This window comes from Plodia interpunctella, chromosome 2 (assembly GCF_027563975.2).
Source record: "Plodia interpunctella isolate USDA-ARS_2022_Savannah chromosome 2, ilPloInte3.2, whole genome shotgun sequence".
Taxonomy (NCBI): Eukaryota; Metazoa; Arthropoda; class Insecta; order Lepidoptera; family Pyralidae; genus Plodia; species Plodia interpunctella.
Genome location: NC_071295.1, coordinates 2,277,104 through 2,301,785, shown reverse-complemented (window position 1 = coordinate 2,301,785; position 24,682 = coordinate 2,277,104). Strand labels below are relative to the sequence as shown.

Below are 24,682 nucleotides of genomic sequence, written 5' to 3'. Positions count from 1 at the left end.
CTCTCTTTTAACAAGACAACAAGAATTACTATTCCTTGGTTAAGAATATTTTAAAGGGAAATGAGAAAATATAAAACAATATGGTCGTCTTATAAATAAATTTATTTACATAGTCCATCAGTACTTGTATTTCCCATGCTTGTGTTTGCGATGGTGATGCGGCGGTGTGGCGGGCGAGCGTCGCCGCCGCGTCTCCCTGTCTCTCTCCCTCTCGCGTTCCCTCTCCCTCTCCCTCTCCCGCTCCCGTTCTCGCTCGCGTTCGCGCTCTCTTTCTCGTTCTCGTTCGCGCTCGCGGGAACGTGATCGCGACCGAGATTTGCGATCACTGAAAACAATCAATTTTGCAGAAATTTTCATAAACTATAAATGATCATACGATATTTATGATCGTATCGATATTTTAAGAGCTTATACCAATAAATATAACTTATTTATTGGTTTACTTCAATAATTTATTTTTTGATTTTTCCACAACACACCAATATGCGTCCTTTATTTTGTCTATGGCTTTCCTCTATTTAGCTTTTATATCACCCTCGAAATATTTTTAAATATAAATTATTTATTTATTTACGTCACACTCCACCCTTTAGTTGTTTTCCTTTCTCACCCTTCCAACTACCTCCACACAAATGAAATTATGGATTTAAAATTTCTAACTTACGTATAGCGTCGTTTGGCGGGCGGCGATTGTGAGGCGTCTCGAGATTTCTTAGATTTTTTGGATGATCTGAAATAATCAACATAATTTTGATGTTTGCGTGTATGTTTTACACACGTGGGCATGCAAATTTCGTATTTATATGGACTCTGCCTGAAACACTTTGACATTTTTGCCCAGCAGTGGAACACAGAATAGTTCTGAAAAAACTTATAAGTACAATATCACGTTCCTTAACTTAATATGAAAATATTTTGTAACAATTCTGGCGGTTTTGGCTCAGCAAGGCCGCCGAACTATATGAATCTCATGAAACTGTGCTATTAGCATGTGTATGTGTGTACTAGCTCTTGACCGCGGCTTCGTCAGCGTGAATTTCTCTGCAAAAGCGGAACAGACACGTAATAATCATATGGGGGTTGATTTTTGAAGAAAAGAAAAAGTAGTATATGTCTGAACGGGGATCTTTAACTACACGCATACCAAGTTTCTTCAAAATCGGTCTAGCGGTTCAGCCGTGAAAGCGGAACAGACAGACAGACAGATAGACATTTTCGCATGTATGATATCATAATATAAGTATGTGTATGTGCGTGGGAGCTGTACTGACGTGGAGTAGGCGTCGTCGTCTGCGGGCGACTCCCGCGCGTCCGCGGCCTCGCGCGCCTCGCGCGCCGCCTGCACACATTGTCTACACTTTATACAACAACCATAACTTGTTCATATAAATACTAGCTGCGCCCCGGGGCTTCGCTCCCGTGGGAATTTCGGGATAAAAGTTGTTCAGGTTATTTCTATCGATGCAATAATTTCTATATGATCGGTCCAATAGATAATGCGTGTAACAAACAAACTTACTTTCAAATTTATAATATTAGTTGGGATTTATAAAAATACTAACTTTTGCCCGCGTGAATTTACGTGTAAAATTTTCTGGGATGAAAGGTGCCCTATGTCCTTCTCCATACTTCAAACTATATGTATGCAAAATTTCAGGATTGGTTGGTTTGGTTCAGTGTAATATTGAAATTCTAACTAATCTGGTTTCCTATACAAACTTTGAACTCCCTTAGAGGATGAATTTTGAAAAATCCTTTCTTAGTGCACCCCTCCCTAGACCACATAAGGAAACTACGTACTAAAGTTTAAGTTCTTTTATATACATAGATTGAGCTGAGCTTTTAGCTCACCTTCTTGATAAGTTTCCGCCTGTAGTGCTGTATCTGCTGGTGCGCCGTCAGCGTCGGCCTCCGCTGCCGGACGCCCGCTTCCAGCTCGTCCGCGTACTTCAGCACTCTCACTTCGATGTCGCGGAGGGTCGACCGCTTCAGCTGCTGTTCTTCGCTGCGGAATACATTATATATATATATATATATATATATATATATATATATATATATATATATATATACATTTATATAATATATATATATATTATATAAATGTAATTGGGGTCTTATGGGACTCATAGAAGAAAACAATTTTTTGTCCGTCTATGTGTTTGTATATTTATAATCTTCATCACGCAAAAACTTTAAACGATATAATTTAACTAGGTTATATTTATGTGTCATGTTTTACGAAAAATGAATATATGTATAATCGCAAAAAGTAAAACGGAATGCATTTAATGTAGTTAATAGTCTGAACGTAGTTAATTTTTCGAAAAGTTGCAATCTAGGAGCTAAGTTAAAAAAGCTAAGTCGCGTGCTGAAATCTTCGATAATTTTACGGGTAACACCGCGGTATGCAACAGATAGTCTATATGTAAAATATCAAACAGATGTGTCGGTTAGGGCTAACTAGTCAAACACTGCAGAGATTTATCTACCATTTAATCAGAAAATAACATAATATTTAGTCAGTGTTTTATTTATTTTATTTTTATTTATTTATTAATAACTAGCCCTATCATTACAGTGTTACCCATTGCAATGGAGTCGTTAATTAAATTATAATTCTGTTCTTATCATCTGTAGGATAATGTATGTATCATAGTGTTTGTGTTGATAGTTACCCGTCGTTGAGCGGCGTGGCCGAGGCGACGGGCGGCGATGCGGAGCCCTGGCGGCGCTCGGGCGTGGCGGCGGACGCGGGGGCGCCGGGCGCGGGGGCGCCGCCGGGGGAGGGGCACGCGGTGGGGGAGGGCGCGGGGGCGCCGAGCTCCACGCTCTCCCAGCGCGAGGGCACGAAGGCGCCCGCCGCCGGCCGCGCCTCCTTGCCTTCCGAGTCCGCCTCGGCTTCTAACGGCACGCCGTCTATGTCTTCGTCCACTGAAGAATATATTGACATATATCTCTCTCATTTATAGACTCGTGACGCGGTGGTAAAGTGCTTGCCTCTGAACCGAGATCCCCGGTCGGGTCATGATGAAAAATGATATTTTTCTGATTGGTCCGGGTCTTGGATGTAACGATATTATATTTTATAAAAAATACATATAGATAAATATATGTATTTGTTATAAAATATAATATCGTTGAATTAGTATGCCATACCATAACACAAGTCTCGAACTTATTCTACTCGGGGCCAGCTCAATCTGTGTGATTTGTCCTAATATATTTATTATTATATTTTACCATTGTCTCGACCGATTCCTGAGACCTTAAGCAGCAGCTTAACTTTCTTACTTTCTTCGTATTAGGAGGTATCAATGAAGAACCTAGAAATCTTATGACGTTTCGACGCATGCAACAACAACTATAAAAAACAACGGAGCGCAACGGAGCTCCAACGTGCTGCGTCGTCGCAACAAAGCACGATAAAGCAATGGAAACACAGTCTTCGGCATCCAAAGAGACTATTAGCACGCATATCGTATCCTAGCAATAATTTCTGCTATTACGTTCGCCAACAAATTTTTACGTGGCACGAATAACTTCCTCTCTCTCTTTTATCGAAATGTCTTTCCCAGGTAAAGCAGAATCAATTGTACTACATGCGATACATTTTACTTTGAATTTCGTGCAACTAGTAAAACAAGAATATACCTTGTAACAAAATACACTTATTCAGATCAGTCTCGAGTACAAGTCCTCTATAAACACCAACGACCCCAGAATTTCTAATCCGTTGTGAACTTAAACTATATAATAATCTTCTATTCGACGTTTCAAGTGAATCAACATTTCATTCATTCATTAAATTCTCAAATAATAAAACACAATTCTCACCGGGAATACCGTCGATGTCCATATTGAAATCAGTGACGTTGTCAGCGCCGTGCCTCCTCCCGGCCGCCAGCCGACGCAGCGCGGCGCCGTCCAGCGGGCCTCCGCCCGCGCCTCCGCCCCACTCCCCGGAGGAGGAGGACCGCGGGGAGGCGTTGCCGGCCTCCTCCTCCTCCGCGCCCGACTCCGACCCCGAACCCGAGCGGGCTACGGACTCCTGCCATTCACAAATATACATATAACTAACAAACAAACACATTCAATTAATTAAAAAATAAATAAAAATAAAACATTTCAAAATGTATCTGCACTTATAACTAGTGTTCAATTAAAATTCACCATAGACAACAAAAGTTGTTTTTGATAAGATTTGCATATGGCAACATATTTTTGTACATGGCAACTATTAAAATATTCTCTTCCTCTTCTGTGAGAACCCCGGAACAAGATGGTTCATTTTTAAATAATAAAGTGCTCGTTTAAGTTAGACGAATATAGATAAAGAAGGTCGTGCAAAGTAGATGTCGCACGAGTTGACTGCGGGACACAGCCTCGGCAGCTGATAGATCAATCTTCAAAATTGTATAATTTATTTTTTGGTTTTGTGGCGTTACATTTCAGAACGCTGAAACTAAACAAAATCATCGCAACATATTTTCCAATAATTTTTTTTGACGCAACAAAATCAATGGAGATTTTGTTGTAAACATACATGTATTATTTGTTTTTTTTATGCCACCAAGCAAGCAAACAGACAAGCGGCCCACTTCATAGTAAGTGATCACCACAGCCTATCAGCGCCTGCCACACCAGGGGCGTTGATAACGATAACAAAAATCATTATAGATAGAAACTAAACAATCGGACATTACAAAAATTAAATCGAAAAATTCACCTTATCTTGTCCGAGGAAGACGTCATTGATGTGCATGAGGAAGTCAGTGGGGTAGACGGCCCAGTCGGCCCAGGCCTGCAGCGTGCGTGTGACCCGCGCCCTGAACCCCTCGCGCTGCAGGCGTGACGTCATCCCCGCCCACGACACGTGGCACGCGCGCATGATCTCCACCAGCCTCTGCTGGAACCTGTAGCGAGAAAGACCATCGTCATATCACAACTGAAGGCTTAGTGCGGGTATGCTTTTCATTTCCCACTATGAAGTGAGACGCAGCGGACCAATCGCATTGCAGTGTGATTGTCGTGGCGTCACAATGGCGCAATGTGATTGATTCGCTGCGATTCACTTCGAATCGACTCGATGGTAAGATATAAATAGCCTTCTGATCGAAATGGCTTTTTTACCCGTATAAAGTATTTTTTTAGGCCGTCGAACAATTATATGATTCTCAATAATTTGAGCTATTAGTATACCTATCTATATATTTTTTGAGCATTTCGATCACGGTTATTACCCTCCTTCAAATTTCAACAAAGACAATAATCTTTTACAACCCTAATTTATAAATCTGTGTTGGTGGGTAGTGTGAAATTTTATCAATATTAGATTTTTAAGATTTTAGAAAGGTTCTTTATTTTTTAAGGAAGGTAATGACCAAAATGCTCGAAAATTCACCCAACTATACTTACGCGGATCTGAAAGCGCTCGCGTTAGTCAATTTGGCGCCGGCGTTGTGCAGTATGTCCGACAGCAGGTAAAGCCGGGCGACGCGCTTGTGCGGCGCGGTGTGGTCCCCGCTGAGGCTCTCGGCCAGGCAGCCGGCGACCTCGCCCGCGGCCTCCGCGTGCTCCAGGCACCACGCCATGGCGGTGCCGATACTCTCCCGGCTGCACGTCAAGCCGCGAATTAGTTCTTCTAAACGATCGCGTTGGCTGTAATAAAATATACGTTTTATTTTCGTGAGCTTTTTTTTTAATTAAAAAAGTTAAGGAACATTTTTTCATATTTTTCATGGACGTATTTTGGTTTTGGAAGTTCGAAAAGTTAAGACATTAACAAAATTAAAATAAGGACAGTACCCAACTTTATTGAACCCACTCGTAACCAAAACAAGACGAGATTTTTTAGATGTTTAAATAGTTATAGGAGAATTTAATGAATTCCTATCGGTCCATTGACAAGATGAGCAATCGAAGTAAAATTCAACCGAACAGACAAAATTTCTGTCATCTGACCGTATTGCCGGTTTCTTCCTTAGCCGTTAACCGTCGAAGCCCAAATACCGCTTCTATTTTTCTTCTCACTTGGCACGGTCTTCGGCATCTCTCTCTCTCTCTTCTTCGCGTGTTCACGGTTTCATTCGGAACTGTGACGCCCCAAATTTAGCGTAAAAAAATTGCCATTAAATTTTGAAGATTTGGCAATGATATTTCGAACCGGCCGCCCACCTGATATCAACCCTCTTCGGGAATGCTTTCGTTGCCTATCATGTTTTAATGCTTTGTCTCTCTTAGTCGCCTCGTACGACATCCACGGGAGGATATGGATTTTAGGGCGGAACCACACGCCGCACATCCTTAGTTGAATTGCGCACAATAATTATGTAACATCTCTATTACAAGTTTGACAACTGATTTCCGACTTTTTTTTTGTGTCATGGCTCCATCGTTCGCCAAAACGATGATTTTGCCAACGTCAAGGTTGAGATTGACACGTTATGTACGTATGTTATAATTAGTAGTGAAAAAGATCGAAATGTCACTTACTTATTGGACAGCGTGCCCCGAATGTTGTCTTTGGCATCGTCTTCCTCCACCAGCTCTTCAGGCATACCAGCGGTGTACAGGTTCATCACAGGCGGCCGCCACACGGACCCACCTGGGGAGATTTATACAGGGCTTTGGTATCTAGAAGCGTATATTATTATTATTATTTGGTATCTATGCGAAGCGGTGGTGGTGTAATAGTTAAGACGCCTTTGGATCGAAAGGTCCCAGGTTCGAATCCTACTCGTACCACATGAGTTTGTATACCAATCTGACTCATGTATAGTTGTTTTCATCGACCACCACTTGCTTCCGGTGAAGGAAAACATCGTGAGGAGACCTGCACACTGGTTGATTATATTAACTTGTGTGTGAAATGGAGAAAGCAATGGCAAACCACTCCATAACTAATGCCAAGAAAATTGTTGTGTGTGTATAATTCCACGTAATGACCACGACCCTCAGCCGGTTCCGGTTTGCTTATCGATATTACCGGCTACCGGATCCGGCTCGAAGGACCAAACGTAAATGCGATTTGAGACTATTTAAATTATCTGATGCAATGAGACTTACCTTTGAACATCCTAAAGTCTTCCAACGACCATTGTTTAGGAGAATCTCCTTGTAATAATGAGAACAGTTTCCATCTATAGTAGACGTGCGCCGGCGACTGGTTCTCAAACAGGAACCGGAAGAAGGGGTTGTTCATCTCCTTGTTCATGATGATGGCTTCGAACATGGGACCCTCGCGGATCACGAACTCCACCATTCGATGAATCAGCATTAGGATGTTTCTAGAACGATGGTTATTTTTATGATTAATGCGCTGTCATACTCATTTGCTACTAGTTGGCTATGGCGCCCGAAGCCCGCGTAAAATTAAACCTTATTATTATAAATATAATTATCCTAAATTAAAATTCGACCATTCTTATGACCGGCCGCCGGCCTGACGGTAACAATCTTTGTGAATGCTGTTGTTGCCTATCACATTTTAATTTATTTCAAAGCAAATTATCTACATTTCTTCAAAATTTGCACACTTGTAAATAATGAACTAATAAATAATAAATAAATAATTTCTATGGATGTATTACTTTAACAAATTACCGAATGTTACCTTTCTGTAGGCACCACCACTTTGACAATAGACTGTGACAATATCTGTTCATAATTTTCTTTGTCCTCGGGATCACTAGGATAATATTCTCCAGGTCTTACGCGTGGTATCTGAAATTGATAAAATAATATATAGCCAAAATTCGAGTCACGCATCACAAAACATGAGACGTAAGCACGAAAATTCTTGCTATCGACATGGTAACCGTTTTACTCTAAAAAAAATGCGCATATAAAAACCAGTCTTAAGTTCACTAACATAAGATTAATTTTCAGTTGATAGTTTGAACAGAAAGTTTACATATAAGTGTCTACTTAGTGATTTATATGAAAATGAAACTTGTCCTTGCTGCCGACTAGCAGTTGCCGTGGCTTTGTTCGCAACAAAAAGACCTTTGTCACTTTCTAGCTCTCCTCAGCACACGAAAATCATTGAAATAGCCCATTTTCTATGAAAAGATATGATCTGACTTATTCTCGTGTCATCGACACGCGAAGGCATTCCTAATATACTAGCTTCGCTCCCGTGGGAATTTCGAGATAAAAAGTGTTATTCCACCCTATGTGTTATTCCAGGTTAAATTCTACTAATATACCAAATTTCATAACAATCCGCCCAGTAGATTTTGCGTGAAAGAGTAACAAACATACACACATACACATCCACCCAAACTTTCGCATTTACAACATTAGTAGGATACAATATCAGTATGGAACGTAGTGTAGGGAAGTTATGATATAACCTTGTTGGCGAGGTGTTTGGGCGGCTGCGCGTTGAAGGGCAACCCGGAGCGCGGCGGCGGCTGGCTCGGCTGCTGCAGCGACGGCGGGATGTAGATCGGCACGGGCGGGATCACCACCGCCTTGCCCCAGCCCAACTTCATCTCATAGTTCATTATCTCTTTGCCTGGTTGAAGAGTGCATTTGTGCCATCGATACGATTTTCAGGATATTATCGAGCTCGTACTTTATTTTTATACTGATGCTGATGATGCCCACGACTTCGTTCGCGCGGCCGAACAATTTTTGATAAGGAGTCAAAATTATTAGAGTTTAAAAATAATCTTTGTATACTATTTTGGAGGTCTTTCCTTCGGGTGCCAAGTTATTATGATTAAAATTTGGGAAATATTGGTACCTCCCCCCAACCCTGGCACCCAAACTGTCTTGCCCTGCGTGTCCTACCACACGCGCTGAAGAACCTGTACGACGCCATTAATTTTCCAGTTAGAGACGCCAGTGCAAGCCACCAAACGGATGATCAGTCCTTACATACTGGAACCATTTCACCCAATGTATGTATACTTTTACTATTAAACCCTGTATTGCGGGTCCGATGGTCACAAACACAAAAACCGGCACTACACACCCAGAACCGTAGACAAATATTTGTGATTACAAGTACAAATATTTGCCCGCGCTAAGAATCGAACCCAGGAGCTCCAGATAGCGCACACCGACGCGATCCACTTTGCGACCTAAACTGATCTGCATCGCCGTACCTTCGAGTTAATTTTTTTTTTATTATGTGATTTAGTTTAAGTTCCTAAATTAAACTGAATTGCATTGGAATCGCTGCCTAAAATTTAATGGTAGGCCTGCTGGTTGGTGACTACTATGCCACGAAGATCGTCAAATACGTAATATAAAGCCGTTGATAGTGACGGAGGCATCTTATTAGTCTTGACAGATCTGACTTGCTAATAAGAAAAAAAACTCACCATTGATCCTAGCGAGTGCCCGCTCCCCATCCCTCCTGGACATGAAAGCCACAAATCCGCAGTTTCTGCCTCGAGCCTTCTCCTCATCAGACCGCGGCCACATGATCTTGATGCTGGCTAGTGGGCCATACCGACCAAATATCTCCATCAGTTGTTGCTCTGTTATCTGTATTGGGGAATAGCATAGAATAGCATTGTAAGAACAAATAAGCTGATAATAATAAAAAAATATTTATTATTTTATTTATTGTTATTTCTCCATCTTTTTATTTATTTGAACTTTATTGTACAAAATAAAATGTAATCGCACGTTAAGCATGATCTAACAGTCATCCTGGGCCAAACATAAAAATTACGTGTTCTTCCTTTAATTTGAATTCAGAATTGGCTATTTAAATATAATCAATACCCAAAACTAGTAATTAAAAAAAAAATTATACAAAATTTTAATTTTGTTGTCCATGGGATCTTTTTGCATACAAAAACAGTCATGTTCGCAACTACATATACAAAATAATATTGTATCCATCTAAAATTAGTTAAAAATACCTTTGGATTGAGATTTCCTAAATATAAATTAGTAGTGTTCGGGTCCCCGGTGTCGTAAGAGCCGATATCGGGAATAACGTCGACCACAGGCTCAACCCCCACCACTCCTCGCTCGCGCAGTACATTCTTGTACTTGTGACGTTCTGACCTCTCCTCCTGAATCCTGGGAAAAGTAAATATATCAATATTTTCAAGTGGGTTATTGCTAACAGAACAGGCGTCTAGGTGATTAATTAACCTTCGATCCTGGAGATAATAAAAACAATTGAACAACAATAGGATCGCGTCAGATCAGACCGCGCGGGAATTGATAGGTTAATAGAAATTATATTTCCGTCCCAATAAACAACATATTTATAAGTATATATTATGAAATATAGTATCATTGAGTTAGTATCCCATAACACAAGTACCTTTTACTTGGATCAAACTTTTCTTGCCAACTGAGACGAAACTTGTCTAGATATTCTCGCCATCTTGTTCGTGGTCTACTTCGACGCCTATGTCCTTCGGGAACCCAAGCTATGGTGATCCATGCCATCTATCTGGCGGCATGCGGCAAATATGACCCGCCCAATTCCACTTGACCGTTGCAGTCTTGACGAAAATAAAGTTTAATGAAATAATAAACGACTCACTGTCTGAGCTCCTCCTTGAACAGCTCCAGATTGCTCTTCTTTTTATCCTGCCCCTTCAGCTTGGCGCGCGGGCGGCCGGCGGGCTCCGGCCGGGCCAGCTCCAGCTCCACGCTGCGCTTGTCCTCCAGCCGGGACACCGGCTTGTACAGCTTGCCTCGCTCCGATGTGTCCTCCTCTGATGAGGAAATTTAAATATTTGCTTTGCTTTGAGCACATATCTTTGCCTGTGTGTTGCAGCTAGGCTTAGTATGGGTTTGCAATTCGTAACTATCGAGTCAGTTAACAGAGTTGATTGCAACAACAGTCACACCACATGTGATTGGTTATAAAATTATCACTTTTGGTCCACTTAGTTTGACTAAATAAAACATAAAAAAAGAGGTACCAATACTTTCGCATTTTTATTCGTTTCTAGTTTATGTTGCATTGTTGCGCAAATTCAGCTTCCACAATAATTTTCACTTTCATAATTATAATGGTTGATAAAACAATAAAGCTCGGAAGGGAACTACTAATACAATTTTCAGCTATTTTGAGAAACATTCAACCAAATAAAAAGAAATAAACTCATATACATAAGTTACTTAAAAATGTTACTTAATCTATATCTCTTTCTATCAATTTTTTTTGCTGTATTTTTTCGGTTCCATGAAAAAATAATAATAGGCTATATTTTATATTTACCACTGCATTGTTTAATACCCATAAATTGTTCAACATTGGGGCCAAACATGTAAAACACAGATTACTGACAGACATGTAATATATTCATAAAAATAATGGTATGTAAAATGTTCCCACTATGTTAGTTTTATTGAAATAAATATTTATTTAATAAATAAAAACAGTTTTTAATGACCGTAAAGTATTATTAGATTCACTTCACTGATGTTACTCACTTCTAGCTCCTGCATCATAAGTGCCAGCCTTCACCCACACTTTGGAGGTAGGGGTTGGCACCTCTTGAAATGTTTCAACAAATTCTTTGAATACCTATGGAATAAACAGAAAACATTACTTGATACATTTGGTTGACACAGTTCGGTCACATGCCTTACCCACACAGTAAGTTTTTGAGATATTGGAGCCAAATATTTTATTGGCGGTAGAGGTGCTTTGTAGAAATAATAGAAATTAAAAGATTAAAATAATTGTATTTCACATAAAGCATTATGAATTGTTTGCTGTTTTTGTATGTGATATTTCAATTTTAGTGGTCTAAATACTACAACCATAAACAGGAGATTTTCCAAATAAACGAAAACTTGAACAAAATTTTTGGGAAACACATAACAATGTTGAATTAAAACTACTATGATAACACAAGGGCCATGTATTTTCAATATACACTCCTGCATAATGAAGATAGAATTAGTAGAGATTTGCATTTTTCTAATATTTATGTACTAAGCATGAGGTACATTGACAACCCCACATAAAAGTGGAATTGGGAAGATTACAAAACAAGGTGAAGGTACACATTCCAACCTCAATATTTACTTACATGAGCTGCGGCTTCCTCCTCCTCCTTCTTCCGCAATTCCTCCAACTCCCTCTTGGATAACCCTCGAGAACTCATGGTGTTCTTTTAGATTAGCCTCAAACAAAATAATTTAGCGGCCTAATTGCATTGATTTGGCTGCTACCGTTTGCGGATTTTGTTCTCATCTAACCAACCTTCGCACTAATTTAATTGAACATTTATTAAATTTAAATTACATACGAGGAATTTGGTCTTAAAATAAATAAATCACGTTAAAATAAAACATTGGCAAATATTCAATTTTTGTTTGCAGAATCTTTAATAATTTTTCGTCACTCGACTAGAGTGACTTTCCTAAGCGTCTACAGACAGTGACTTTGACAACTCTTGTCCTGCTCAACATTACTGTTTCTGAATCAGCAGAGACACACAGCGCAGGCTGTCCAGTTTTGTTGGTTGGTGATTAAAAATCTTTAATGGCACATGTACGGTAATGTAATTTCTTTTCATAGTTTTACAAACATGTTTTTATATTTGTGTTTCTTTTATACCATACATTTAGAACGGCCCCGCGCGCGTCTATTTTATACATGGAATTAGTAGGTATTCCTTGTACGAAGTACTTACTAAATCCATGGTTTACGTTTACGAAAGACACAGGACAGAAGAGGATTAAGCAGAGTATACTAGATTTTGTTTGCGGCGTATTTAAAATTCCGTGGAATGCTGTTAATTTATGGCTCTGAACCATGGGAAGAACAAGACGCGTTCATAAAAGATTTTTTGTCTGGATTTAATTTCAGACGTGCAATATATACATTAACCAGGGTCTACATGTTAAGTAGTACCTATATAATATCAGATATCCTCTGCCAGCCCAAATATTTTCTGAGTTGGTCATTCTATTTTATAGGATATATCGTATTAATAAATAGAATTTCAGTTGTACACTTTTTATTCTTTAAATATTTACAATTTTACAAAGTAAGTATAATAAAATACCAAACAGGGCTTTCCATATATAACTGTAACAAAACCTACTAACGAACTAAATCACATGCATAAAATCACTGAACACCCACCCACTAAGTAAAACTGTTTTAGGTAGACTTATGAATTTGTTAAAATTAAAAATGCTAACCAATTTATACAAACAAATAAAATTTTTGGTATACCAAAAAAATAAATACAACTTAACTAAAGATCTCCATTGATATTTGATTAACTTTATTAAATTTTAATTTTAAAAGTAACCAACCTTTTTTATCTTCTTCTGCTTATAATTGCCAAAATCCTAACAAATATGAACCACAAAATTACTTATAAATATTTGCACTAATAAGTTTTACCTCATAATTAAAAACTGATTTTCAAGGAACATGTCTCCGAGGGGGGTACATGTTTTCTTCGACGACAATAACGCCACACAACAAATCATAGCCAGTGCGATTGTGTCTAAACACAAAAAGGACAACACACAAAGGGAAAAGCAAAGAAATGAGGAAATTTTTCATTACAGACCTAAGTAAAGCTATAGCAAAACTGAGGGGTTTCCCTGGGTAGAGTAACACAGTTTCTTTACGTCTCCCTTCAACGGGAAGAACGGCGGAAGCAGTCACTACACGGAGACCTAACAGTGCTTTTCCAGGAGTAGCACCGCCAGTGCGACCAATGCTGCCACTCAAGCAAACAGCCTGAAAATAATATTTTCAAAGTTCAATTATAATTTAGTATGATCACCAGTATAAAGGGTCAAAATGCAACTAGAATTAAAGAAAAATATGCACCATACAAACTGGTGCCAACTATTGTGTCTCGATTCAGAGCGATCAAAGTATTTAAAACAAGTCGTGCTAACCTCAAATATGCACACAAGAATCCGATAGATAATCTCCAAGAACAATATTTCAGATGTCAGCTCCATTGCATACTTATAGTCATCATAATGCTCACTGAACTTGTAGAAATCAAATTTATCCAAATCACTGAAATGAGAAATAAAAATTAATCTGGATCTACATGTAACTTACTACTCAAATTAAGAATATTGTTTAATCATTTACATTTCTTTTATGCTAAGTTAGGAGGCCAAAATTCATTAATTAGCATCTTATTAATTGCAATATCTTTATGTGCGTTGACGAAAGACAAGAATATTCAAAAATATTCAATAACATGATAGAATATGTATCATGCCTTTACATATAGGTATGAGTTGTAAATCACCAAAAAATGTTCATTGTTTTTTGTTACACCTTGACACAATAAAATTATTTTTTCATTTTTATGGGGAGGTGCAAACAGAACCATTGAGTCATAACTTACATCAATTCAAACATGTCAACAGCAATAAAAGTGACAATGAGTTTCAAAATAAACAGCAACATGAAGTCAATGAACTCGGCAGCTAGTCTCTTGTACAATGGTGGTATCACATACTCATAACCCCCATGTCTAGCAATAGCTGAAAATAATACAGTAACGAATTAAAATTACACAAAAAGTTTTAAACTTAGTAGCAATAATATAAATATAGCCAGCCTAGAAAAATAAGACTTTTTACAGATTCCTGTCCTTTTTTTTTTGATTAGTCTTATTATTGTTTTAATATTGCCTATACATATTTATTTTAAAAGCAACTAGTTAATTTATGTCTTTAGAAACTTACCTTCAGCTGGAGTCACAGTCTCAGCCGGTGGCTGCGGATCTGGTGCGTTTCTGGGTGGATTTGGTACTTGAAAGGGGAATTGTTGCCCTTGGAACTGATAGTTATTATTCAGTAAAGGCACGTTTGTAGCCGTGTTCTGAAGGCCCTGAAAGGTCATCATATAATACGGAAAACATGTCGACAGGTTCTGAAACATCTGCGCTTGTTGCATCCATAGCCGAAGAGCCTGGAAATACGCTTCGCGTTCTGAAACAGTTGGTGGCGCGTCACCCTCTCCTCGCCGCTCTGGACCCTCTCCAGATGTTTCTCCGTCGGGTTGCCGTCTATCAGCATCTGACATTATGTAGAGATTTTACTAAGATGCTACATGGGATGATAAAATTAACTTTTTCACATAATTTTCTCAGAGTATTTACAAGTACAAGTACACGTCAGTTTTGTTGACATTATGTTTGGTTTGGCAGTTGACTTGGCCTTGACTGACACTGACTGAAATTATTGAGCAGACATTTGATTTTACGTTCAAAACTTTATACACACTTTGTTATAAAATATAGTATTGTTGAGTTAGTACCATTACACAAGTCTCGAACTTACTTTAGGGCTAGCTCAATCTGTGTGATTTGTCCTAATATATTTATTATTTTTTATTATTTTTCCTTTGAAATCGCACCACGATTGCGTAGAAGGTATTTTTGATCGTAAATCTGCAACAATATTGAAAATTGGCTCTTTTTGCCTACATTGGCAATGTTTGTGTACCTTAGTTGTGCCAGTAGCGCCATCTGCGCTGAGCTTTGCGTAATATGCCCTGAAAAAAGCAACTTCACGTCATGGCAACATTGTCATGTTGAAATGTCAGTAGACAGGCGGCGCGGCGGCGACGATACGGATTCGACAGACAGGTTGATTGTACGAACGAACGAATAGCAAGCACCAGTGAGTCCAGCAACTGCCTCCTGCCTTGCCTGCTGCGTGCGCAATTAATGTGTGGTGGTTGTGTGCTGTGTCGAGTGTTGATTTTAGATATTTCAGTTGGTTATTAAACAGTTTATTTTTGTGTGACTGATCAAAACATTTGGATGTCTGCATTCAAAAACATAGTGTAGTTTTTGTACCCTTTTCTATAGCGACTCGACACAGTTCGGTACACATTTTATTTAGCTGTGAGCAATCGGTAATTCACTGTACTTTGCTTGTACAATGCTATGTGGTCAATGGTGGACTTCCAGTGATAATTAAATAAAGTGCACCTATATACTGTCCGCAGTCTTTTAACCGTAAGTAATATTGTATCAAAAACGTGTTGTCCGTTTGTTATTGTGTCATAATAGTATGTCGAAGATGGTCTATTTTATGAGTGGATTAACGATATTCAGTGTTCTTTCTTCATATGATGTGCGAATTTGTTTAAAACTTGTTATAGCCGTGATGCGGTGATATATAACAGAACGTCACAAGGGCCTTGAATGGCAATCACACTGTCCAACACGCATGTATGTATATGTATGCTAATGAGGCGCCTACCTGCTGATACTAAAATATAAATTCCACACAGATATAGGTACCTATTCTATCTTGTCTTGTGTCAACTGGTATATTTTTTCATTATATTCAAATAGGTATTTATCTAAAATACTTGTAAATTATATAGTTGCATGCTAGTGTTTATTTAGTTTATTAAAAACTCACCATAAATAGAGAGATCATTGAAATACTAAGCAACAATCATGACGTTGGCATTCTTTCATCTCTTTTCATTAACATTTACTGGACATGCATACATGGAATGGGATATTTATTCCTATCTTCCCTGCTCTAACTGTGGTAGTTTCTGCCATTTCAGATTTATAATATAATATTTAAAGTTGTGCTAAAGATATATGATAAAATCTACAAAAACCCTAAAAGAAAAAACCATAGGTAATACATTATATGCACAAAACTTTGTTTATCTGTGTTGTTTCATATTGAGTAAAATGTCACAGCAAGAGCCATTCTTAGCATAATCATATTCCTTTGCTGTTGGTTATCAAGGTTTACAAAACAAGAGTAAATGAGTGTATGGTGTGTTCATACAAACTTTTTTTTATTTTTTATTTATTGTTGTTGCCAATAATTGATTTTAATAACTTTTCACTGACCAATCAATACACTAGAATCCAATTTTCCTAAGCCCTAACATAGTTACTAGCACTCAGTGCGGAATGAGGGTCTGGGTGGGATCCAGGCTTCAGCCAATCAAGAGCCTGGGTTAAACTATAAAGTTGATGAATTGCAAACCTTGCTTAAACCAAATCAGTTGTAATCAAACAATTTTGGAGAATAGCAATATCTCGTCCGACTTTTCAGGTGCCCGTGACAGGTTTTCCAGGTATCCAGGAAAATAAATGAAGAATACCTATTGCTATTATATATTAATAGATATTAGAATAGCTATTACTTGCTCCATACTTTTCATTATATGAACATTATTTGCATTTAATCTTGTTTAACATACCTATACATTTCTTCTGTAAATGTTGCAATAAATAATTCATCTGTCCATCATCAGGTTCATGCTTCTGGACATGAAAAATCGTTAAATATTGCTGTTAATTGTTCACTAGGGGGTACACATAAGTAGGGGCTGCCTTGTCGTGGGTAATTAATATTTACGGCGCATTCGGCCCGGCGCGCCTCAACGCATTACCAGTCTGTTACTCACAACGCCCTCCGTGACGCGAATCTCGATTCCTATCATAAATTCTTTCTAGGTAAATTCACATTGGGCCCGTATCAGTTGTTGTTTCGACTACGATTATGTGGTGTTTTTGTGACAGGATATGCGACGCGTCAGGATGCATCACCACGATATCGATTGAGATAAACTTTAGACACACGCTGTTGTTTGAGAAGGCAATGGCGGGCCACTCCATTAATGGCAAGAAATTTGTTGTGTGTTTTTAATTCCATGTAACGATCCTGACCCGTCAGCCATGAGAAATACGCGCCGAAAATAATTATTTATTCTCTCTCACAAATCCTTAAATCTAGTACACAATTAAAGCTATATAACAATGCACAGGCACAATTCGATTGTGAGAGACTGATGTCCGATCCAAACTAATCAGATGCTTGTATCTCAGATCATCAGCCTCTCCCCACTTGAAGTAGACAGATTACATTCATGGCCACACACTTGTAAAAATACAAATTAAATTAATATATTTTTTGATGAATTTCCAGTTTCCCCTTTGACATTTACAATATGTGTGAGAGGACAGCAATATTTTCTCTTAAATGCAGTTTGGAAGAATAGTAAAAATACATATATTTTTTGAGCCTTCCTCATGTTAGTGAAACCATTTAGAACTACCTAATTCTGTGAAAGGATTCATTCAGGACGACAACGCTCGCGTGACACCATGTTAGGTAGGTACCTAGGTACGCCAGCAACATCGTAAAACACACTGCTGTTTAAACTACTGTTTGCTTAAATGTTTAAAAAAAATATGTTGAACTGGAAGACATAGAGAGTACTTGGTACATTTAAAGAAACATTCACAATATAGTTATCGTCATTCGTTTTTTTTTTCTAATTTAACGTAAACATGTGGTCATGACTTTTTATCTCAATAACGTCAATGCGGTGGTACCTATTTAATGATCGTGAATAGTTCATCTCAATTTCCTTGTACCTAACTATTAATGGACGCGTCTATCTATGTATGACACACTTGTTTAATTAATACATGCTTAATAACCTTCATACCCATTAGGTATAATGGATTATTAATGAGAAAAAACGTCATACGTCCAGCTGAACTTGCGCACCGAGGGTTCCGTAAAATGTATTTGTTCTAAAGACAAAAATAAGTTTCTTAGGCATACGAGTATGGAAAAATAATAATTATAGCCACATTTCCAATACCACTTTCTATATTAGACATCCTTGTGAAGGACAAGGGCTAAAATCGAGTCTATTATTAGGTGATTAGGATTCGTCGTGTCTTCTTTAAAACGCTATAAAGCCATGTTTCGGACTTCAATGTTCAACTCTATCCTTATGGCCTATATCAATGTTGAGAAAGACATTAAATTAGGCCTACACAGGCATTTTTCACGTCATAAAACAGTTTCCAAAAGAGTTCTATGTTCTAGGTATCTATGTCCCATATTAAAGAAAATGTTTATCTGTCACTAATTACATTAATCGTATCGTCTGTTTCTATCGAAATGATAGAATTGATTAGCGCATGACGAGTCCAAGTTACCTATATATCTGTTCCGTGACTCATCAAGCGCCGTTCAAGCACCATTCCGAGATTAAATCCTTAAGTGATTACTCATACACACGCCCATAGTCCGGCAGGGCTGGATGAAATCCTGTGTCTTTGATGTATGTTATCTTTAATTTTTCATATTCATGTTTCTTAGTAACACCAAAAGAATTTTTGTAACACTTAAGTTTAATTCTTGACTCAAGTCAGTTTTATCAATTTTTTTGTACAACTGATTGAGCAAGCAAACAAACATGTCGATTTTCTAACTCTACCAGTTTTCTTCTGTGAAATTCATAGAAGAGGAAAGATAAGTAATCTCCTGAGCATGATCCATAATACGTAAATTATTCATTGTGAGTTTTTAACAATTTATTTATGACGCAATTTTCATAACATTCTAAACATCATGTCACGATGCGTGAATCGTGAGAATAAATTCTATGGCTAACATTTTGCAATTTACTCTAAACTAAAACTGAGCAAACCGGAATAATACGGATAGTTATTTTACCTCGTAACATTGTTACCGTTTCAATTATTTTGTGACTTTTTAACAAGCTTTAGGGTCTGTTTAGTTTCTGATAAAATATCATATTGTAATCTGACAGATAAACTTCTTCTTCATAGTCGTATTCCTCATGGCTGAGGGTCGTGGTCATTACGTGGAATGAAACACACACAACAACTTTCTTGGCATTATTAATGGAGTCGTTTGCCATTGCCTCTCCATCTCCATTTCACACACAAGTTAATAATAATCAACCAGTGTGCAGGTTTTCTCACGATGTTTTCCTTCACCGGAGAGATAAACTTACCTGCTGCATAAATCTGCTTGATGTAATTGGCCAGTTAGCCAACACCTTCATCAACACCTTATCAAATACATTTTTAACACTATATGTTACATATGGACTATCATATCAGATACTTTATCAGCAAGCGGTGATACAGGCTCTTAGTTTCACATGTCCTAATCTTCTTCTTAGCGTGTCGTCCCTTAACCCATCAAAGCACCTTCCCCCTGGATTCAATTTCTCTTTTCCGATATGGAATTCATTAAACAGGTTCCGGACACAAGTCGGCCGAAGCAAAGAAAATTATGTTCAAATGGGGATGCACGAAATTTAAAGAAAGAAAAAAACGTTTATTTAGCACTACAGACATGACATAAATCTCACTGTACATGTAATAAATAGTATTACATATTGTACTAAAATGCCTTTCGCTCAGCAAATGCAATAAAGGAGACACAAAGTAAATAAAAACTCCTGGTCTGTGTGGTGACTCTCCCTAACCCATGGCACACTTGCTGTCTTGCCCTGCGTGTCCTACCACCTGCACCTGTGCCACCTCAATGTTTGTCCACCATACAGCTAATCGTAATCTGCAAGTTGCAAAACTCTTAATTTTCTCTCTCTGAGCGTTCTACCGGTTTCTTCCGCAAACCCAGGGTCCTCTTTTCAACTTTTTTGTCTTCACTGCGCACAGTCGTTGGAATCCCAAGCTGCTAGACCATCATCTCTTGACTCTGTCTACCCCTTTAAGGGGATAGAGGTTATACTGTATCTGTATTTTTAAAACACTACGGATTTATCGTTTGATTTGAGTGGATTCCATTACATCCTCGGGGTCCACTTGGATACATTCACGTGTATAGATAAAGACTCGTACAGAGTGCTCTTGTTTCCAATACATTGCAATATTTGCATTACTTATCAACATCACCGGTAGGTAGAGCTGATAGTAGTCCCTTATCTACCTCATTGTAATATTAAAGGGCCCCAATTCGATATCATTTTTAATAGCTTGTAGAATATTGCAATTGGATTGGGTATAAATTACGCAGTCATTGACACCGCAGCAATTAGAATGACGGCAATAATAAATCAAGTTTTAATGCACATTTATACGTGATTTTAGTGTCTAGTTGTAAATATTTTTATGAGAAAGCACTTTTATGATCTAGGTATTGGTTTGATATCTTCATCTTTTATTTGCAATGGCATGCGACTTCCTTTCGGTTAGAGCATGATTTATAAAATACTAACAAAAACTGATCTTGGATTCTGAAACCACCGCTGAACCAAAGCGCTGAATCAAAGGGGGAATACCGCTTTGGTTCAACAAATACTTTCAGGATACTGTTGGAGCCGCCACGCAGTCGTGCCATCATGGAGGCACACCGTTTTCTGATTGTCATTTAAAATCGGCCCAGTAGTTTTTGAGTTTATTCATTGAAAACATATACAAGTATTTTCTCTTTATAATATTATTAGTATTAGTATGGAAGGCTCAATGGCTAGGAAGGAACCAGGAATACGCTCAGATGAGAGTATGGAGGTATGGATATCTAGTACACTATAAAACTCCATGGAAAATATCGAACACTACACGACGCGCATTTGGCCGGTAAATCTGATTTACTTAAAAAAAACTCAACACTTAATAGTAGATAGTAATTAGATATTTCAAAAATATGCATTCTAAAGTAAAAATTGTCTAGTTAGATTATTACTTGATTTAAATTATCTTTAGGCAATAATCTGTGTTTCAATCCTGTATATATCATAGAAAAGTTTTGTTCTAATTGAACCACCCTTCCACCTTCATAGTTTCAAATGGTTTAATTAAATAACCATTTCGATTCAACAGTTATTTGATAACTTGAAGCTACGTTTCGAGTTACCTCGTCGAATTTGTAAGTTTACAAGTTCGAGACGAAGCCGATAAATAAACCAGTCTTTTCAGAAAATGTTTACTATCGGATAAGTTGACCAATTAAAATTATTTATCAGCTCAAATAACTCAGCCTACATAAAAATAAAATTCAAATATTGGATTAGTCGAAAAATTTAGAAAAATTGGATATGATTGCTGCAGTTCAAATTTAATGTAATGAATGAGTCAACACGTCCGATTAAATATAAGGGTAAACTCAACCTATGGTCCCAACCTAAGTTCGAATGGGATGAGTTGACTAAAGAGCTGTCTTTTCAAACGCAGAAGTTAATTAGTTTTTCTAATGGTATGAAACAGTCACGTCATCTCCTGGATTAGTATCGCTAACACAACAAAACAAAGAGTTAACATAATTATCTACGAGGATAGAGCGCTACGTCATCATTCCTGCCAACCTGATCATCTCGGATATTTCCCACGGGCTGCGTTCAGGATATGGCAATCACGACCTTATTATCTCCACGTGTGGGGCCAGATTGCCTTATTCATTGTTCCGTTCGACGAACCGCTAGTGACCGCAACAATTTTGCTTCGGTTTATTTGCCAAGTTACAAGATACGCTCGTTACAAGTATGGGATTGTGTCTTTATTTTGTTAATATGGAGGGCCTTGTTTTCTTTATGATACAAATAGCTTGTTGTCAGGTTTTATAAGAAGTGAAATCGTTACCTCTTCAGTGGTAAGGCCCTGTCCGCACTGTGATATTTCTCAGAATTGCGAGAAATAAACCTTGAAAACCTAAGTGTAGTAGACGCAAGAAACGATGGCTTGACATCGTCAGAGATGTTTCAAATTATGTCAAATGTACTGCGAAATGAAACTTGGGAAAGTGGTAGCTTAGTATGACACCAGAAATACGTTCAGATAGTTTAATATTACAATACACTTTTATTTGCAATTACGTAGGTACTACCTAGATTTTCTACCTGAAGTGGACATTAAACTGTTAGACAAAAGTGCACAATGGGAGTAAAATGCGACGTTTCAGGTAAAAGTAGTCAAAATAAGCCAAGTGACCCGGTGGCCTTTGTCTCCAGTACTCCAGTGCTTGTCGTCATTCCATTGTGGAGGCACCTTTGATCTTTAGGCACGTAGCGCCACCACACAAAGACTGTTTTTGTTTCATGATGAACGATATGTTGCCACAATATCTCACTGTAATTCTAGTCATTTTGGGTTCTTTTTTTCGAGGTGAGCATAAGCTTTTTGGATATTTAATAAGTTAGTCATTAGAGCCACTACTCGACCTAATGAAAATAATACTTCGTAAATGTTAATAAAGTACCGAAATAACTTCACTTCAATTATTTTCCATACAAGCAGTTTACTGGAATTAAACAAGTTAAAGGACGAAGCTATTCTATTCAACATTAAGGAAATGAGAAATTTTGGGATGAATTGTGTTGGGTAAATTAATTTACTCCTTCAAGTTTGGTTTACGGTCCTTTAACTTGACTCGCACTTTCGCACTCTCAATCTAATAAAAAGTTGTGAGCTTCAACATTTCATCCCATTTAAACCCTATTTATTACCCGAAACAACATTTGCCTACTCTATACAAAAAAAAAATTGTAATCAAGAATTTTATGATAGGCGTTGGTTATCGTGAAGCTGTACACTTTGTCCTACTCCTAATTAATATTAGAAATGCGAAAGTAAGTTTGGTTTTTACCCCTTCACGCTTTATCTACTCGACCAATCTTCTTGAAATTTGGCATACGTATAGTTGGAGTACAGAAGACATAAGGTACCATCCAGAAAAAGCGTAATGCTACCAAGGGAAATTTATACAGGCGAAATTACGTTACGTGCAAAAGCTAGTTCTCAATATTTTGTATAAAGCCTGATATAGTATTTGAAATTTTTTTTTTATTAATTTATTGTAGCTAGAGCATCATCACCCATAGTCGTTTTCTGCCGAACATGGAACTCTAGACGCCAGAGCTATATTGCTATCCTTGTCATCCGCCCATCTTATTACTAACACGCTTTCTCCCAACTAGATCATGATCTATGTATTGTGAAGAATGTTATCAAATGGAATATTGTGTGTCGTCACCCGTTTTATGGACAACTCATTCGTCAGTGTCGGAAAGAGGGGAGCGTCAACCGTGGCCCATCAAGTATGCATGAGCGACGTTTTCCGTCTGCTCGCCTCCGATCGCAACTAAATAAATAAATTCTACTACGCGCCACCTGATTTTGTCAAATTCAACGCTTGATATATTGCGGGAGCAATCCCATCTATTCGTTCTCTTGATAGATTACAGGAAAATGTTATTCACCAATATTTTGTTTCTATTTTCCAAAAAGTACTTTGGTTTTATTTATCCTGTCTTGCAGATTTGACGCGTAATCCTTAGGATTTAAAGTTTCAGGTACTACGGCTTTCTTATCTTTATTCGACGAAAATTTTAAGCTTGTTCTAACCTCGCCTGTTTTTACCATTACCGTAGATATCATTATTTTTAAATGAGAAGATTCTCATTTTGTAAGTAAAGATATATGTACGTCAAAATAATGTATGTATCAGCTGCTATGACGCTATTCTGGTTACTGTCTTTCGTTAAAGTTATTATTTGCTTGAATTTATTTTTGTCTTGAATCTGAATTTGGCATTGCATTGACGTATGTGTTACAGCAACAGAGGCGAATTTGCAAATCAAATTGAGTACCTTATTTACTGTTGACCCTACTGTTCTCGAAACAGTAAACTGATCACAACATGGCTGAGAACGTGTATCTAAAGTTCAGAAACTGAACCTAATATTTCGCCTGAAATCGAAATAGTTCGGGAGTGCGCTCTCAATTAATACCTTTACCCACGCAGTGGAGCCCAAGCAGTCTATATCCAGTGTGTTTATCTGTTCCACATAGTTTCTCGATAGCGTAAACTATAAATATCGTATAGGGAGAACTTCCACAGACTTATATTAGACTAGATATCGTATTCGTTTGTGGTTATAGTGGCGTGGTTAAGACGTCCGCAAGTGGCAGTACTGCGG

The 24,682-nt window shown here is 38.0% G+C and overlaps 3 protein-coding genes across 10 annotated transcripts in view; 1 reads left to right on the top strand and 2 right to left on the bottom strand.

Moving 5' to 3' along the window:
- Positions 1–81: 81 nt before the first annotated feature.
- Positions 82–12,364, bottom strand: LOC128681967 (uncharacterized protein). The gene is made up of 17 exons (XM_053766356.2): positions 12,027–12,364; positions 11,422–11,515; positions 10,523–10,697; positions 9,885–10,047; positions 9,336–9,501; positions 8,358–8,521; positions 7,616–7,725; positions 7,069–7,289; positions 6,496–6,607; positions 5,419–5,661; positions 4,730–4,916; positions 3,838–4,051; positions 2,679–2,934; positions 1,852–2,005; positions 1,272–1,339; positions 665–730; positions 82–325 (listed from the first exon to the last, which is right to left on the bottom strand). Exons 1-17 carry the CDS (start codon positions 12,099–12,101, stop codon positions 118–120), a joined length of 2,676 nt encoding a protein of 891 aa, XP_053622331.1. The 5' UTR covers positions 12,102–12,364; the 3' UTR covers positions 82–117.
- Positions 12,365–12,942: 578 nt separating this feature from the next.
- LOC128679858 (uncharacterized protein) lies at positions 12,943–15,137 on the bottom strand. Its single transcript, XM_053762337.2, has 4 exons — positions 14,674–15,137; positions 14,331–14,469; positions 13,864–13,990; positions 12,943–13,699 (listed from the first exon to the last, which is right to left on the bottom strand). Exons 1-4 carry the CDS (start codon positions 15,011–15,013, stop codon positions 13,376–13,378), a joined length of 930 nt encoding a protein of 309 aa, XP_053618312.1. The 5' UTR covers positions 15,014–15,137; the 3' UTR covers positions 12,943–13,375.
- A 396-nt stretch (positions 15,138–15,533) lies between these two features.
- krz (kurtz) overlaps positions 15,534–24,682 on the top strand; it is a 64,432-nt gene continuing 55,283 nt past the window's right edge. For 5 of the 8 annotated variants that reach the window (XM_053753382.2, XM_053753349.2, XM_053753342.2 and 2 more), the window contains exon 1: positions 15,640–15,953. The gene's annotated coding sequence lies outside the window, so the exon portion shown is untranslated. Of the gene's footprint in view, positions 15,954–24,682 lie in introns of all 8 variants that reach the window. The other 3 variants (XM_053753359.2, XM_053753390.2, XM_053753374.2) reach the window with 3 other exon arrangements.

Bases quoted from the DNA above. Each gene is read 5' to 3' on its own strand.
- LOC128681967 (XM_053766356.2), bottom strand. From the start codon at position 12,101: ATGAGTTCTCGAGGGTTATCCAAGAGGGAGTTGGAGGAATTGCGGAAG. The intron at 11,516-12,026 runs GTAAGTAAATAT...TTTATTCCATAG, and splicing joins AGGAGGAAGCCGCAGCTCAT to GTATTCAAAGAATTTGTTGA. The intron at 1,340-1,851 runs GTGAGCTAAAAG...CAATGTGTGCAG, and splicing joins GGCGGAAACTTATCAAGAAG to GCGGCGCGCGAGGCGCGCGA.
- LOC128679858 (XM_053762337.2), bottom strand. From the start codon at position 15,013: ATGTCAGATGCTGATAGACGGCAACCCGACGGAGAAACATCTGGAGAG. The intron at 14,470-14,673 runs GTAAGTTTCTAA...TATTATTTTCAG, and splicing joins GACTGTGACTCCAGCTGAAG to CTATTGCTAGACATGGGGGT. The intron at 13,991-14,330 runs GTAAGTTATGAC...TTCTCATTTCAG, and splicing joins GTTGACATGTTTGAATTGAT to TGATTTGGATAAATTTGATT.